This window comes from Megalops cyprinoides, chromosome 2 (genome assembly GCF_013368585.1).
Source record: "Megalops cyprinoides isolate fMegCyp1 chromosome 2, fMegCyp1.pri, whole genome shotgun sequence".
Lineage (NCBI taxonomy): Eukaryota > Metazoa > Chordata > Actinopteri > Elopiformes > Megalopidae > Megalops > Megalops cyprinoides.
In genome coordinates, this window is record NC_050584.1 from 8720572 (window position 1) to 8739681 (window position 19110).

Below are 19110 nucleotides of genomic sequence, written 5' to 3' on the forward strand. Positions count from 1 at the left end.
GTCAGATGTCAGAACCTTTGAATGGCCCAATTTGGATGGAGTTAAATGGAGAGGAAGGGGGGGGTCCTCATTATCTTACAGAACACACTCCCCTCTGCACCCACCTCATGCTACATTATCAAAATGACAAAAAAAAAAACATGGATCCCCACATCACCTTTGCGCATCAACAACAGTAGGTTCAAGAAGTCGAGCAGGCAATCCAGGCACCTGCAGTGGACCTCATAATGTCAAAGTGGCACACAATCACATACAGTCAACCAGGAACTCAAAGATTCAATCTTAACATGAGAAAATTCAAGCGAGCTCTGAAGCAGACATCAAGCAACTTGGCTGCAAAATTTCTGAGCTGTCATTTAATCACAAATTCTGAAAGCCTGAACCACTCCTGCCTACTCTGTCTTCTTAATGAAACACAGAGGGGAATACAGGCTGGATTGGAATGAGATCAGTGTTAACTCTGAAGTGAAAACACCGTTCAGATGACAAAAAATTTCAGTGTGTAGAATCTGTGATGAGCGTGTCAATCAAAGTTTTGATGTAATTCCTGCCACAGTCCACCAATTACAAATAACAGGTCCCTGCAGAAAGTTCAGCTGAAATATAAATGAGTGTTGACATTGGGATGATTCAGATATCGATAGCCCAGCCCTTATTTCCATAGATGCTTGAAAATGTGTTGGTTATTAAAGTATTTATGAAATCAAGGACAGTTCTTAAAATGGCCAGTTAACATGGATTATGTCCTACCCGCATTAATAAAAAGCCTGTGTGTATTTATCGGGTCAAAGGTCGTCATTATAATTTCAGTCAGTTAAAAACTGAAAATTTGGATCGACTACATGACTGGGTAGGAAACATAAATTAGTAATGGATGTTCCCCAGATGAAAGAATGACACTACTAGAATTGCCAATGACACTACTAGTCAGCAAGGTGCACATCTTGAGTGCAGTCAGAGACCTAAAACTTAGGTTCCAAACTGGCTGTCATCTGCTGACAATGACCGGAATCCCACAGTCGGGGGAACACTTGGCTTCATTCTGCTAGCGATAGGAGTGGATAGGTTGGCCAGGGTCCCCTCATAATATTGCTTTTGGTGTCCCGTGACTCATCAGGCAACCGTGAATTGCTAGCATGGCGTCAGTGGAAAAGTACCTTTAAATTAGCAGCAACTTCACTGTAGGGCACTGTGGAATTTGTAGAATGAAAAATAGGCATGCTAAGCATGGGTACATTTGCCTTGCTTTTGTTCCCACAAGCATTGGACTGTAGGGTTCAGCCTGCTCCCAGAATAAGCACTTTAGCCAAATGAGCCACTCATTGGCTTATTTTGTTTACCAGATAGGTTCACAATACGTATGTGGATGTAGAAGTACAGAACAATAACCAATCAGCTGCTGACTACATATATAAAGTTAATCATGGAAAAGTGAAACATCATTCATGTTGCCATTTTTATAGTATTTGTGTCATTTTTGTTCATGAAATTATGAGGCTGTTGTGATCAGACAAAAATAAATTCTATCATAATACAGAAAAGAGCACATCCTGAATAAGAAAGGCCGATAGAGAAATTCTGTTTTTCTAACTTGTCTGAAATTTATTACATTTACTCACATATGGACATTGCTGTGTAATAATATTTTATATATATATATATACACACACCAGTATAAATCCAGGTTTTTTCATCCGTGTCTTTGAACAAATTAAGAAGATTTGCACGTAGACTATTGTTTTAATTATTTTAATAATGTTTCGGTATTTCATCAGCATGTAATCTGACAGGTTCACTTCAGTGTGGACTCGCTGACCTTGTACACGTCTTGGGCGTAATGAGAGCCGAGAGCAACGAAGCGTGTTCTGGAATGCTCGAACTTATAGACGCGTAATGATGCTCAGCGTGCACACGCATGTGGTTTCAGCTTCAGGTTAGAGGAAATGGAAAAAAAAAAACATCGAAAAAAGAAAAATGTAGTTACTCGCTTATAAATCTGGAGGAATATAGCGTCCCTGTCGCTTTAAAAAATCCAGACAAAACGCCCATATGATCCCCGAGCTCCAATCACCAGTTCCTTCTGCAAAGGCAGTCTCTGCATTTTTGTCTTTCTGTATGCTAACATGGCGAAAATAGACTGATATGAAGCAATAATAATAAAAATAACAACAACAAAAATAGGGGAAATGTGAAAATACGGCATCAAACACTTTCATGGCGAACAAAAGTCCGATGCGAAAGGAGGGGAACCAGCACTCCTTTGCCCCAGAAAATCTTGGATCAAAATGGTACAGTAGAGCGTTGCAATTCTCCGTTTATTTTCTTTTCCCTTTTGATCTCTTGCAAATTTGGGCTAGTTAGCTAGGCGGGTGAAACTTACCTGTAATTTGTCTAAGGATGCTAAAGCATGGATGTGGTTTTAGGTGGTGTCTTTGCGTAATGTTGTGTGTGTGGTGCGTTTATGGCTTTATTGAATAGTAAAGTTCGAACTTACATGGAGCGTTAGCAGAAAAGTAGAAAATATTGGACTGAATAACAGAATGCAATGGTAACAACAGCTGCCTTTTTGCAAACAAAGAGTTAAATTCCATCATATCAAGATGCATCCGCAAGGACCAGGTCGTGACTGGTGCTTTTTTTGGACGTTAGTGCGCAAGTGAAACTGATTGTGCTCCTTGCGGTTCTTTTCAAGTAGCTTCTGGCTTTGAAACATTTTAGTTGGCAAGTTTTGGGAGCAAAAACAAATGTTGCTACGCGCATTCTGGCAAGCCGCTGGAAAGAACATTGCTGGATGAAAACATCATATCTACAGTTAACTGAAATGACTAGATAACATTAATATAACTAATGTACTGCCTGTCACATAATTTAGTCGTCGTCTAAACATCTATGACGTGACCTCGCAGCATTTGTGACGTGACTTGCTTTAACATATTGGCATTAATTGTTCAAGTTACAGCTTTGGAAAAAAAGTTTTTTGCCGAACTATTCTGAGATGTTTCACATTTTGTCCTGTTTTCTGGCATTTGCGGATTGGCCTGTACTGTTGGTACCTTTGTGATTTGTGGAATGACGCTGATTCTTATCACTATTTAGATGTCATACCAACAAATACTGCGTTGTACTGCCTTGTAAAGAGCATTGTTATTATTTTGCAGGTTTTAGGTTTTGTTAGACTTCTTCCACATGTTTCAAGAACACCACTGGCTGTAGTAAACTACAATAATATGACTTTTCATCCAGGCTGAATTTATGAAACAGTCTGATGTCTGTATTACTATAGTATTAAAATAATATTAAAATATACTCCAAAATGTGCCACCATTAGCTGAAATCACAATATTGGCCATGCCTTAAGAGATGCCAAATAAAGTGGTTGGCATTTATATAAGATTATTCTTAACTGTATAAAAACTTTTATACTTGCTGAATGTGACTTAACATCCAACCCAGTGCTGTTATGGATAGATAATAAGTGACAGGTTATGACTGATTTTTAAAATATGTGAGGGCTTTTAGATGAAAGACACATGGTAGATGTAATTAGCCTACACCGTATTTAATTCCATCAGCCCCCTCTTAAATGAGTTTTAAACAGGGTTGATGACTGAAGTATGTACCCTCAATTCTGTGTCCACTGTCAGGTTTCCAAAATGCATGTCTAAATAGGAGGAATATTCTATGAGGAATGTTTCAGAAAAAGTTCCCTGGGATGTGTAAATCAAATTTAACCTCGTCACCTTTGATAAGTTTTAGGCCTCTTTGTTTGTGCAGGAATGTTAATGAACTGAACTGTCTACTGCTGAAAGAAAATCAACACAATGGGTGGAAGAGAAATTTTTTTTTCTTTTTCTGCCACACAAGCTGACATGTAGACAGAGTTTAGCAAACAACATGTTAATATCAGCTTTGCCCCATATCTCAAAGTCAAAGAGTCCTCAGAGGGACTCCAGTGATTCCAGTTTGTCCACTGTGGTGAGGTTAGACTCTCTTCCAGCTTGCTCATTGTTGAGTTCAGTCTGGCCTCTGGGCTTTTTGCATGGATGAGAATGATTGCGTGTTGGCTTTGATTCAGCAATGACCAGTTTTCAACAGGGCAGCGTGCCTTGGAGCTGTATGGATTATGCTCTACCAGTCTGAGTGACCAGACTCTTTTAATCAATCTTTTTCATCAGTCTGTGAACTCTGCATTGCTGGACAGGCATCTGAGGTCTGAAGCCTCACCTGACCTTATTCTTAGCCAGTGGTTATGAATAACTTTTAAATTTCAAATTAAAGGAGTATGTTTATATTAATGTCTAGTTTAATGTGGATTGAATTTGCAGAACAGAATGTCTGTCAGATAGTTGCTGGGGGACTGTATTTAAATGTACTTTTCAATGAATTTAAAACCTAAATGGCTGTTTGCCTAACCTTAGTTTATGGGGGAATGTGACTCAGATTTATCTTCTCTGCACAGACCTACAGGACTCATTTACATGTTGACAAAATAACCCATTTCTGCATGTCATGGTGCAAAGTTACTCTGAAATGTTGTCTGTTTGACATAATACACTGTCCACTAGGGACTTTGAGAGACTGGCAGGTCATGGCTTACTTTAGAACTCTCTTTGAAACTTCTGCTAGAATTTCAGGCAAAAATTTGACTCGTGGCTAATCTCAGTCTGCAAAGCTGATATAATTCATGGCTTTATAAAACATCTTTCCTGGTTCATTCTTAATCCTTCCCTCACATCACAATGTACAATGTGCTGGCTGTATAATTAGGCCTGGTGATCAGTGTGTGCGTGTGTGTGCGTGTGTGTGTGTGTATGTGTGTCTGTGTCTGTGTCTGTGTGTGTGTGTGTGTGTGACCTTTGATCTAGTGTGTCTCCATGTATTCTTTGGGCTGCAGTTTCATTAAATTACATTGCATTACATTCATTTAGCAGATGTTATGCAGAATGACTTCCAGCACAAAAAAGAGAAGTGTATCCATCCAAGTGAAATGAGCAACACTGTCAGACCAGGCTAACAACACTCCAAGACCAGTGAGTGTGAGCACAACACCATTCAAGCACTACCACAAGTTAACTTGTGCTAACCCTTTTAGCCTAGAAGACTAAAAGAAGTCAAGTGTATACACTACGATATACAGTATCATAGTCATTAGATCACAGTATCCATAACCCATTGTGATACTACAAGTAAATAAGCAGCAAGTAATACAAGTAGCAAGTGTAATGGGATTGACGTGGAACAATGCAGTCTGAAGAGGTGGGTCTTCAGTCTCTGTTTGAAGATGACCAGTGATTCTGCTGTCATGACCCCTGTGGGAAGTTCATTCCAACTCTTGGGAACCAGTACAGACAGGCATTGTCTGAGAGGAGCGAATCTGTCGGAATGGGACAATCAGTTACCCCAAGGATGCAAAGTGTAGCGATCTGGCTAGTACATATAGTTTGAGACAGACTGCAGGTATGTGGAGGCTGTCCTGTATGCCAATACCAAGGTTTTGATGTAAGCGATGGAAACGATAACAGGAAGCCAGTGAGGTGAGGAGGGGCCAGACTTATCTATGTTTAGGGAGGTTGAAGACAAGTCGTGCAGTTAAATCGTGGATTAGCTGCAGGCATTTGATCGCACAGACAGGAAGACAAGCAAGGAGGGAGGTACAGTAGTCGAAATCAGACAGCATGTTGGCTTCTTCAACATGTGATAGAGATAAAACCTCAAAATGTTTTTTTTCTGCTTGTGTTTCTTTTTTCTTTGTTTCAAGTAAGGATTGCAACACAAATTACATAGCTTTCCATATGTGAAGGAGAAGTAGTCTGCACAAATGAACAAGTCAACAACTACCCCCCCCCCCCCCCCAACACACACAGCTCATCTTTCTAAACAACCCCTAAGCATAATTCTGAAAGGTCCTAATTTAGAATTATTGTCAGGATACACCATGTTTGGTAAAAACACAATTAAAAGTGTAAGAATGTCTGCCACATCAAAGGAACTGTTATTCCATGCATATGCCTCAGAAAATATGCTGCTATATTATCTTTCATTATTGATCCTTCCATGAGGAAACCTGAAACTCATCGAGGGCTGAAGTAAATGTACTCTTTGAGGAAAAAAAAAAGATTTTAATAAAATGTTTTTCTTTTTAATGAGGCCATTTTAAGAGCCAGGTCCTCTGCCTGTTCAGGGTGGAGAGATGGGAATGGTAGGCGTGCAGGCACAGGGGTCATTCAGGGATATTTCATTAAACAGCATTTGAAGCTGGGTGGCGCAGCGGAATAATCCTATAGCCCTTTCACATCTGGAGGCTTGGGTTAATATCTGGGTCAGGTCATAAATGGAATCAGCTTGGTGGCCGCAGTTTAGCTTCCAGTGGGTGAAAATATACTTTCTGGAAATTCATTTTCACTACTTTGCTCTTTTCCTCACTGTATGCATTGAATCATAATGAAAGCCTTGATAAGCATAGAGAAATGCATTATATGTCTCATCATCAAGAGCACGATTTATATTTTTTCTTTGTGCTTTCCTTCTCACTGATACCTAGAATTTTTAAAATGCCATTTCCACTACGGATGATTGATAACTAGTTGTCAGACCAAGCCTAGCTTGGTTTGGCAAATATGCTGTGTATTTAAAATTACTGAACATAGCTTTAAGGGAGCACTGTGTGAAAAAGGTGTTTTTCTTGTGTGCCTTTCAAAATGTGATACAATAAACTTCGCAAGCAATGTCAAAGAAATGTGAAAATAAAAAATGTTCATTTTAGTTGTTTATTTAACACTTTAAGTGAATAATTATAAGCTAAATTTTTTTTTTTCTTCGCTGACAGTGTTCGTCTGTGCTATATACACTCTTTTGAGCACTGGTAAGACAGATGTGGTCTTGATAAGATTAAAATTACTTTCTCTGATTATTGGTACATATCCTGATGTCCTACAGGGCTTTTAACTGCAGTGACATCTTTGCATCAGCAAGTCATGCTGTTTGATCACTACATAGAACAGTTATGCCTCAGTGTTGATGAAGTTTAAGCTACAAAGAGCTGTTCAATGCACAATTTCCCTGCAATATTATAACAATATACACATTTTGTGTGTTTTGTTGAAACTGGTTTGCACAGTGATGGACAGTAACTTGGAAGATGAAGGGACAAACCTGCAGTTCGAGCTGTGGATGATTTAAGGTGCAGAACAATGCAGAAATCTACCTCTTCCCATGGAATTGCGAAACCTACAACCACCTACTTTGCATTTTCATATGTTTGCAGAAACAAGGAACCTTAAATAACTCCAAATGACATGTTGCAGTACAAATTTCTCAAAAACGGCTGCTGTAATCACATAATGTAATTTTATGAAATGGAAGCAATAATTCTCTGGCCCACTTGACTGTGCCGACATTGGCGTGCCGCTGCAGCAGGCTTGGTTTGTTCATAGCCGCATATTCAGGGCAGCAGGCCCACCCTTGACTTTGAAGCTTTGCTGTCTTGCAGTGTTGAGGGGTCACTTCGGTTCTGCTGACAAGTGCAGTCATTCAGGCTCTAAGCAGCAAGCTAGCAGACATGGCCATGGTTTCAGGCCAGTTCTTCATCTTGGAACGCCCAAATGTCCTGATGTAGGGCCAGAGGTTCTGCTACACACACCACAGGGTTGTCCTTTCTGACTTGTAAACCTGTGCATCTGTTATTGTGCTGCTCCTTGCCCCTTTGTTGTACTTATTGTTAAGATATGTCACTGGTATAAAGGGAAATGAAAGGCTATCAGGATTCTTGCTGTCCTTTCAGTTCGCATTGCCATCAACACGATATGTTTGTGCAGTAATTCCCTAAGAAGTATTGGGTTAATCAGAATCTGCTTTCCAGGATGTGACTGGCCTCATGTAATCAGTCTTTAGATGTCCTTTAAATAAACCAAATGACCCAAGTATGGCATGAATGTAGCATTTTTCACATTGCACTTTCATTTTTACACTGAATTAGTGCATCTTTTAATAAAAAGAAGTTTGTGAAAAATACAATAATACATCATGTCAGTGGCAGTTGTTTCTGTATTGTATTATATTGGTACTTCCATCTAAAAATGTATCCCCCACCTCTCAAAAAATATATCTGTATCCATATACTTGCACAAGAGTCAAAGGCATCCTAGTCCCTATAATTCAATAAGTATTTCAAGTTTATGAATTTTCACCATACAAGATTTTTTGGTGTAGATTATGTATCTGACCAGCGGAGCCGATGTGTGAGAGTAAATTCACAAAGGTAATGTTGCTGGGTTGGCAGGCAGCTCTCCATGCAGTTTTCTCAAATCCATATGTATGTATTTGATACAAGCCCTAAGTGAATTTGACAGTTGGCACTTATATGGTTGCTTAGACTGAGGTGCTTTCTTTGGTAATATCGCATACAAATTATCTGATGTAAATTCATATTTCTAAGAACATTCAGCTGTAACTCATGCATTGATAATGATACTGTCCCAAGTTCAACATTTTCCCCTGTACGTAATTAAGCAAAGGTGAATAATTGGCTAAATGTCTGATTATTGAATAGCTGTCATGACTTCTTTTTATCTAGATATGTTTGTATTTTCTGAATGAGGAAAGCAAAACTGCTCTTTGCTAGCTAACAGTTGTAATGTTACATAGCTAGCGATTATATTTTTTGGATTTTTTAATTGACATCTGTTTTGAAGCAGCACAAATTCATTCTAGCTAGGAGCACAATTTTGTGTTCTTACGTTAGACTGACACAAGCCTATTTTTATTAAAAAGTCATAATTGGCATTCAGTCCGTGGATATTTAGCTATTTAATCGATTTTACAATACAGACAGTTTTGACTCTTTAACCATTTAACCTGAGTGAATTGTTCTGGCAAATTGGTAAAGACCTTTTACTTAATCATGACTGCCGGCTGCTGTCATTTTCAGTTTAATAAGATGATAATATCTGAGTTGTATCTCAATCTCTTGAAATGTCTCTGCAACTCCCATGCCTGGTGTAAGACAATGCTTCCATTGCATTCATGTTTATGATTTGTATTTCAGCTGCTGAAATCTTGTAGTAATTTTCTTGATAATGACAGTGAACTGAGAAGCCTGTTTCGGCATGCACAGTAAGCTTTGCATTTAATTCTGAATGTCCAGGGTACATATGCATTTGAGTGGGTGTCTGCTTACCAAAATAGGATACCCCTTAATGCTATATGTGAAAGTGACATACTGTAATTTGCAATATATAAATAGCACATATACTGTGCAGAAGTATAAAATAAACTTCTGTCACTAAGCTTGAAATGTCTTTGTATTCCAAGTACCACGTCTTTTACATTAAAAAACCATGTTTGAACACATAAAATGTGACTCAAATGAACACTTTATTTGAAAGATATCTGTTTAGCAAGCATTATCCTGTAAATGGATTACTAACAAGGATGGTGTTCTGATGTGACAGTCACCATCCTGCAATGTCCAGTAGTATTGTGTGAATTTGTAAAATTCAAAAACAGGTACATTTCTGCTGCTTTGGCTATATTTATGAATTTAAATTTGAACTTTTTAAAGTTTTTGATATATGTTGCAGTTTGAAGGTCGCAAAGATGTTAATACGTTCCTATTTAAAGCTACTGGATTTAGAACAAAGACAATATTGAAGCCAAATATTGTTGAATATGTTGTTGAAGTTGAATGTATAGCGTTTTCAGAGCTGATATTGATGTTCTGAGGTCTTTTGATCTTTACCTGCATGAGTTTCATCTTTGGATAAATCATACCCCTGTTACAAACTTTTTTTGAGCTTTGTACCTCTTTATTTCCATCCCTCACAGAGCCATGTGATAAGTGCTCATCATGGATAAAACATCTCTGAGAAGTTATGCCAGATAGCAGGGGCCTGCCTGAAAATGAAGGCTGGTAAATCTTATTTGGTTAGCTCAACTGGTGACCTGTCCAGCTTACAGACAGCATCTGTATGAATAGCAGAAAATTTCCAAGGTCAAATTGAAATTGAAAACTAATTAGAAATAGTTTTGTCACAAAACTCCTCTGCCTCAACTCTTTGAGATAAGGTTAACCCTATATTACTTTTTCAAAAAGAGAAAAATTGTGTAGAATATGGATAAAAATCATTTATGGCTAGAGTGCTGACTGAATTCCTTCAAAATAAATGAATCGGCACATCTGCAGTTAGGACAGCAATCTGAAATTTGCAATTTGCAGATCTGAATTCTGAGGTGAGCATTGTTTCAGAAAGGTACTTTGCCCGATGCCCTTAAAAATATGTGAAGCTATACGAATGAATATATGTAAAATGTAAAGTATTGTATATAAAATTACTTGGAAAAGGGTTTCTGGCAAACAAGACCATTCACTAAAAGAATAGTGAGAAGTACAAACAAGTGCAGGAAGAGACTGCAGACCCTCACCCCTCTGATTCACGCTCAGCCTCTACTGGTAAAATCAAGTTATCGTGCCCCTTTTATGCTGAAAGGAAGACAAAAACACTGCCACTGAAAACATCCATCACTCCTACCAGTGGACAGAGTGGCGGTGGTGGTCCACACACGCCATTTAGTTTCAGCTTTAACACTGTTTCTCTACATCTCTGAAGTGAGGTCTTGTTTATGTACCCCAATGTCATAAAGGTCATAGCCACCAGGTGTGTGATCATTTAAGCTCTTGTTAAATGGAAAGAAGAGTATTAATTAAATTCTGTTTGATGAATTATTTATACTTATTCAGGTCTTCATCTGTAACTTCCATGTGTGGTTTGTGTAAGTCAGAGTGTAATTCAGTTTAATATTTATATATTAATGTTCATAATATCGTTAGGTGCAGCTTCTGGATCTACCTAAGCAGAAAGAAAGCATTTGGATCCTATGTGTTCGTTAAAGCCAAGTGCACCGCTGCTCACCAGCTTATTGTTTTTGTTGGTTGTAGTTGACTTCCAATAAGTCTTCAAACTGTCTGTGAAATTTACAGAAATGTGGTAACATCTCATATAATTTCTGTTAATTTCCATTGTCATTATTTCAGTTAGTTTGATACAGGCACTTCCAGAGGCAGTCGGTTGCTGAAAATGAGTGGTTCAACCCTCTGGGAAAGTTAAAAGCTCATGTCCTTGAATGAATCTGTCTGAGTCTCCTTTTAAGGTTCCTTTCACTTTACATCTCCAGTTCCTTTGGGTTCAATCCAACCACTTTTAGTGGTGCAACAGGGCCTTGATTAAAATCTTTGTGTGCCTTGAGATTCCCTACAATGCTGGAGGGGTGTGGTGGAAAATCATGGTGGAGTGGGGTCGTTTGATATAAGCCATTGAGGGACCTGAGGGCCAGAGTTGTTGTCTCATTTGGCCTTTCTTCAAAAAAAATTCCTTCATCGTCCTATAGAAAGAAGATACAGTATTTTTGATGCTCTGTAAAGGTTTAGTGAAATGTACTGGAAGCACTGGACTTTAATCCTTATCTGGCTTCATAGACATCCAAGCTTACTCAAGTAGGCTGCAAAACACATTACAAAGCTTTTTAAATTGTTAAATACAATATAAACCATATCAATAGATTTTTAAGAAGTGGAAATGCTGGTTATTAGATGAACATCCCGATTTGATTGAATAAGCTTGCACACCCAAACATAAAATGCACTTTTACAGCATATAGAAGATGCATTCACTTGACATGGAAAACAAGAGCTAACCTGTTTCATTGAGGACATTGCAGTAGATCAGTGTTTACTGGTTGTGATGGATGGGACTGTCACTCAACTTTTACCTCCCTGAAAGAAGTGTTGTATCCCATAGGAACAAAACTTACACAAGTTTAGGCTGGCAATGGCAGCAATTTAAGCCTGTTGCTGTTCAAATTTAGATATTAAAATTCTATACAAGCATTTGTTGTGGGCTGAATTTTAGGTAATAAGTTAAAGTAAGTGAATTTTATGTCTGTGCTAGAGGTTTAGGTTTATTGATTTTGATGGCTTGGGGAGTGTTATCAAATTCAGCACAGCACTTGAGGTGTGAAATGTGGATTGTCTTAAGTGCTTAATGATTGTACACATCAGATGACACCTTTGCATGAGCGGTGTTGAAATCTCCAAAATGCTTTCTAAAATACAGTCTGCCTCTGTTTTTGAACTAGGAGCTGATAGCAGAATTTGGGTGCATTAATGGAGACTTAAGAAAAGACGATTTACACCATATGCAAGGATTTTCCCCCTCTGTTTTAGCAGAAGGTTGTTAAATCCAAGGTCTGCCATTTCATGTGAACTCAACACATGAGGACAACAGTGAAATTGTTGTACACAGGTTGTTAGTTTGAATCACATACTTGGTGGCCATATGCATTCAATGTGCTGTTTTGTTTCAGAATTTTTTTAGCTGCTACACAACAGTAGCATTTGACACTGAAGGCTGGTGTTCCTTGTGTCTTACAACAGTGTCTTCTCAGGGTCAGATTTCTGTGCAGCAAAGCAGTGTTGAATAAGATGATCTGCAAGTTCAAAAACCCTTGAACAGTTCCACATTGATTGCCTTAGTCCTAGAGTCACTCAACAAGATTGCTAAGTGATTTGGCATCTTCCACACCCTCTCTCCTCATTCCTCTTTGTGATGAGAAATGATGAATGAGTTAGGCGCTTCACAGCTTATCCTTGATTCTGTCTACATTTTGACTGCTGTTAACAACTTAATAATGTGCTAATTTTTTTTGTGACTTTGTTGACCTGCTGGTTTCAGACCAGGGTTCCAGTATGCATGCTATACATCTGCATTTATATGTTCTCACATTTGTTAGAATATATTTGGATTTTCTAAAGGTCTTGGTTAGCATATGAAATTAAGTGGGCAATTGGGTTTATGTGAAGTGCGCAGAGGAAATGCCAACCCTGCAGGCTCCCTGGGGATTAGGACTACTGACTCAGCACATATGCACACGCTCCCCCGCCATCCACCCAAGCAGACACTTCCTGGAACCTGTTCAGTGCGGCTGGTCACTCTGACCTCTTGGAGCATCACCAGCAATTCTGGCCCTACAGTGATCTCCGGAGTAAGGCTGGTCATGTTTCTCACCAGGTGTTTGTAGGGAGCCTGTTCCTTTACAGTGACATAGGAATATATCTGGTAGAACTGGTGTGCCTGTCATATGCTTCCTTCAGATCATGACCAACTGTGCCAAAGTCCTGAGAATACCAGCACGCAGCACCTTGGAAATCATTATAGAATTGACTTGGAGAAACTGCATGCAGATTTATTTTCCCCATGGAAGGTTGCCTCTGTCGTGACAGGCCACAGATTGATAGTAATAGGTTTTATTGTCTTGTAATTTGCTGCCATAAACCAGAACTGGATGAAATTAAATACATAATGTTATGTGTCCTCTACAAAGTTCACAGGATGACATCTGCTGGAGCACTGTGTCACTAATTAAACCTTAAATAGCACATCCCTGGTGGTCGTGTACTACGAGGACTGCAGTGCGGAAGCCATAATGGAGAGCCTCTTCCCTTTTTTTTTCCCTCATGAGAAAGTGGTTGCTTTTGATTTAAGCACTGGTCATTTTCTCCAACTATACAGTATGGTTAGATGACTAATTTGCTGATGGTACACCTTAAGCTCAACACAATTACGTATGGTCAATTCATCCTTTAATAATCATTTTGTCACGAGTGTGAGCAGTGACTCAGAGGTGCCACAAGGTCGTATAAATTCATAATGTCAGCGAGACATGAAAGCCAACAAAACTGTGAGAAAGCAGGTGAAGCAAATGGTAGGCTAAACTGCTATAGAAATAATTGTTCATTTTATCATAATTGTACAAATTCGTTTTTTGTTTTGTACTTGTCTGGTGTGTCTGAGTCTCCTGAAATACTTAACAATGATAGTGTTTTCTATATTTTTATTGTGGAGTTTTGGAGTTAAAAGGTTGTTTTACATAATTTATATGCCACGTATGTTAAGATAAGATAAGATAAGATAGAACTTTATTGATCCCACAGCGGGGAAATTCACATGTCACAGCAGCATTAAGACAGAGGTAGAAAGGCAAAGTGGCAATGTGCAATAAGTTAAAAAATACAAAAATACAAAAGAAAATACAAAGAAATATATATGCATTGTTGCATTATTATTAGTACAGTATTACATATTTACAGTAATGTGTGGAATGTGGACTATGATCTCATTTAAAACAACACATGTAAAACCCATTTTAAGTCATTGTAACATTTAAGTACACTTGTCACTGGGTCAGTTGATTACCCTGAATGTTACAATTTTTAAATCTGGCCTGAGCAGTGCCTTTTTACATGTGAAATATACTGTATGTGCCAGTGTCATAAAATTGAGAGGGTCATTTCAGAAGAAATTGTTTCACATACAATCACCCTAAATCTTAAAGTCATTGCAGGGACTGGGGCTGTAACGCCCTTGATCAGCAGTGACCTCCCAATTCAATTCAAGTGTTGAGATTCTATGTTACGATTTTTGTGGCGATTTTTTTTTTCTTTCTGCTGAAAATATATTTAATAAAATGCAGGCAAATAATTAAATCAAAGACTGCATCTCTGAGAAGTAAAGTGCTTTTAATGAGTTTTACTGAACAAATGTACTTGTGCACTGTTCCAAACATATGCAAGGCTGCACAGAATAAAGCAATTTTCCTCTGAAAAAATTGTACCTAGTCTTATCACCACTGTTGATGTACATGAACTTTTGAAATTGAAGTCACCTTGAAGTGATTCCTTAACTTCCAACTTAATTTCATTGTAGATTTCGGGCAGCTCTGTTTCGGGAGGTGGGGGGTGGGGGGGGTGGGGGGGGACACGCCGTGATGGTATGCTATAGCGCGGTTTCAAAATGTGTATCATGTCATATTTTCATATCATATTTTCTACAACACTATACGGACGAAGGTCCTTGCAAATGAAATGTGCTGGGAAGTTTGTTTAGAGTGTCCATCCACCAGCGTTTGCTGGCTCGATTTAGCCGCAGGTTAGCTTCATTCGAGTTCAGCACTGGGTGGTGTCGAGCGAGACGCGCGCGAATATTGGTTGCATTGTTGCAACATTTTACTTTTCCAGGGCAGACTGAGATTTTCCATACAGCCGCTTTAAGATCAAGCTTCCCGTCAACTCTGTAGAATCCAAAGTGATTCCACGCTTTGGATTTAAAATGAGATGGCGCTGCATATACATTTACATTTACTCATTTAGCAGACGCTTTTATCCAAAGCGACTTACATAGGTTACAGTTCTTTACAATGTTATCCATTTATACAGCTGGATATTTACTGAGGCAATTGTGGGTTAAGTACCTTGCCCAAGGGTACAGCAGCAGTGTCCCAGCGGGGACTGAACCGGCAACCTTTTGGTTACGAGTCCTGCTCCTTAACCACTATGCTACACTGCCGCCTGTATATACCTTGTGTGTGCGGACTTGTGAGTTTGGCCATGTTTATTTCTCCCTGTCCGTAAGGGTCAGAGTGCACGGATATAGCATGCAGAACTATAAGGAAGCCCTCGGTAAATTTCAATTGTTATGCCAACGCTTTTCCAACATGTAATTACCAAAAATCCCTATTTTTTATTTTTAATTAAAAAATCGATTTTTGATCAGCGAGGCGATCTAAGAATTGCCATAATCAAGAATTGCGATTTGTAATTGAATCAGTTTTTACCCCCAGCCCTAGCCAGGACAATTGCTCTGTTACTTGTTTTTGAAATGGCACGACATACATGGCATGTAAATGGTTTTGAAATGTAGGTTTTTTAATGCTGCAGTTGTTTGGGAAGTTTGGAAAGAGCTTTGCAGGGTAATCTGAGCTACCGGGTTCAGCTGTAATGCAATATCACAGCGTATGCATGTGCCAAGATGGACATGAACCATTTACAATGTTAAAGGTATCACACAGACATTAAATAATTTTTAAAAAACTTGCATTAATTGACCCTTACCATGATGCAGAGTTGACTTCAGGGATATCAATTTTTTATCTTGACTTTAGCATGATCCATCAAATGCATCCTTTTGTTCTTCATAATGCACAATCAGTGATGTAAAAATGTATACAGTATGACAATATATGTATTAAAAAATGAATTATTGATTTACTTTTTCATGTACCTGTAACCTGAGTTGCTGGAAATGCTGGAAATTGGCATTTATGTTATTGATCCGAAAGTAGTTAAACAAGATCTTGTAAATCATTACAGGCATAAATATATTGAAACGGATTATATATAGACACACAAGATATAGTCTTGTTTCAAAAGCAGGATTTCTGTCCCTCATTTACTATGGAAAGCTTAAGTAAATTAGTGATAATTTATATTTCACTTTGCTGCAACTTCTGTCATATTGTGTTCTGTGTGATTTTTATGTGAAGCAGTAGTGCAGTTTATTTTGTTTTGCATGTAAGTCAAATAGGAGTACTGAAAAAGGAATGGCTAACTGTGAATATGTGCTAAGAAAATTGTGAGGATTAATCCACAGCTCAAGGAACTGGCCTCCCTCATTTTGTGGGGCTGTTTGTTTACAAGTGTCAGGCCTAACTTCACTTTGACCCAACAAATGAAAGCAAATGTGTGAATATTTACCCCAACATTGAACATGGATTGGCTTTACTTCAAACCAAAACTATCATATGGAAATTCACTGTTCTGACTCAAAACCTGGAAAAAGCAGACAGAGTTTCTCATTTCAGTTCCTTATAAACAAAATGCGGATGCCATTTCAGGCTGGCTACGCTTGAAGTGATGCAGACAAAAGATTGTGTTGGGTAGAGTTTACATGTCAGAGTGATATTCATCTTTGTTCTATTCTGTTCCCATGGAAATTAGCTCAGTAGCTTTCCCTTTAACTTACCACAAAGTAATGGTCTTTTTTGAAACTGACACTTTATGAGAACAACTGTAAGTAAAATTCTTGTTATGTAGAGTAAGTGATTTATTTTTCAATGAAGTAGAGAACATTTTTTATTTGATCTTTGATCATCTTCACATGGAAACTGAGGCAAATGGGAGTTGATTTAATATATATATATATTATATTGTATATATATATACATATAAAAAATTGCATTATACATGCAGTGTAACTAATCCTGATTGGGGAATTGTGGGATTGGAATTGGAATTGTTCTGATTGGTTTGCATTGCGCTAAAAAATCTTGCCTTGGTTAATGAGCACAGGTTGCAGGTAGATATATATGTTGTTTACAATTTAAATGTAGTTTAATTTTGATTGTGGAACTTTATGCAGTCAACCACTATCTGTCCTCTGTCTGTTTACTTACACTGTTGTGTGAAAGTGGATAAGATTTGCGTGGTTTTGGAAATGGGTAGAATCATTTCATGGCACCATTAAATCCTTCAGGCGTATTTCTGCTATATGTGGCTATGGTTGAAACTGAAACTGAAATTCAGCTAGCTGCTGCAAGAGAACAGCCTACCACTTAATGCTACATTACATGTTTCAAATGCACAATAATTCCTGTCTGAACTATTTGAGAAAATATTTCGTTCACTTATCACGACAGACCTGATTATGTATAATGTGTAATCTTTTGTGTAATTTTATAATACAAAATAAGGCATGATGGCCTTAAGTGAGAAATGAATGGTGAATGAATGGTAGGATGGTGCCATACTATTTTAGCCATGCACATCAGCTGAAATCTGTATGTTTTTAGGCAAGTGATTATCTTTTTCTCTTAATACTTTGAAGTTAAATTCAAGAAACTATACGAATGTATTTAAACTGATAAAGGAAAATGTGTCCCCCCCTCCATATGGAGGGCATTGTCTGGTTGTATAAATATAAATGTGTGAAGAATGCACGTTGTCCAATTACATAGCTCCATGCACAAATGGACAAAAAATGCATCCTTCTCCTCTTGATCTGCTCAATACCCAGGATTCACAGACTGAGCCATTCAAATTTAGCTTCAATGAAGAAAAAACTGATACTCCTTTGTCTCCTTTTCTCAATAACTGTAAAGTAGGGTGGTGCCTTTAATTTATTCTCCTCATAAAGCTACCTTTAATTTCTTCTCATGAAATGCCCTCTTAGGATAATAAATGCCACATATAAAAGAGGATATAAATAAAAAGACTGCATACATCAGTTTCCTTTACAGGGATTTATAATTCCCTCAATAGGAAAGACAAGGCAATTATTAAATATTAATTTCTGTGAATTTTATCTCGCAGTCCGTGCCATTGAAGAGTCCCCTGTGCTTTCTTTGCTGGGCAGAGAGTACCTTTCCGCTTAACTCAAGGTGTGCCACCCTGGTTTTCTTAATCTTTGGGACAGGTGAGTGACCCAGAGTTCAATATTTCCTTTGGAAGCACATACTATAGCACAAGGGCATTATCACTCCTTCATCAAACACTAAGGAGATACTGCAAATTGCTCTTCAGAGTTGTGAGAGGTACAATTACATATTAAATGTTTAAAATTATGATTTTTTTTTTTTTTTGCAAAATTTAAAACTTCCTCATGCTCCCAACTGTGATTCACATATATGGAATTGGATTATTGCCTCCCATTTCCTCTCACTTCTCTCACATTACACCTATGTAAGTGTGAATTCTGCTCTGAAATCTGGCCAAGCTTTTTTCAGCCATTTTTCCTCTGACATAGCCTGGCCCCCTTTGTTGTTACTTTCAGAGTTGCCATTTTTTGATTTTTGCTTTATATGTATAATTTTAAAATAATTGATCTATCCTTACCATATGCACCTGTACAAATCCAATCACAATTAATTGCAGTGTTGCAAAACTAACACTGTTTAGTAAGCTTGTTGTAATGGCTTTGAAAATGCCTACATGTCCATTCAACTCAAATCAGTCAACAGTTCACTCATTTTTAGAATATAACCAAACTTCTGCTAATGTTCAGTTTTGATTATGAGGCCTGACTTCTCAGGTATCAGGATCAAATGTCTACACTGCCATCAGCAAGTGATATGTTGTTGCTGATGTATGCCGATATATGCTGTTGTTAAATCTCAATAGCTTTTTACCAAAATTACCTAGATTTTTCAAACCACCTGCATTTTATCAAGGGTATATTTTGCTTTTGTTATTGTGTATTCTGCCTTTTTAAATTACAAGCAGCATAG

General features: G+C 38.0%; 1 protein-coding gene across 2 annotated transcripts in view; it reads left to right on the forward strand.

Annotated features, from left to right (window-relative positions):
• Nucleotides 1-2056: 2056 nt before the first annotated feature.
• Nucleotides 2057-19110, forward strand: part of zbtb47b (zinc finger and BTB domain containing 47b) — a 44223-nt gene continuing 27169 nt past the window's right edge. Inside the window, exons 1-2 of one of the 2 annotated variants that reach the window (XM_036522030.1) lie at nt 2057-2288; nt 18197-18299. Coding sequence is in view for 1 of the 2 variants with exons in the window: in XM_036522029.1 (XP_036377922.1) it covers nt 2286-2288 (3 nt within the window). In the remaining variant the exon portion in view is untranslated. The remainder of the gene's footprint in view (nt 2289-18196; nt 18300-19110) is intronic. The other variant, XM_036522029.1, reaches the window with a different exon arrangement.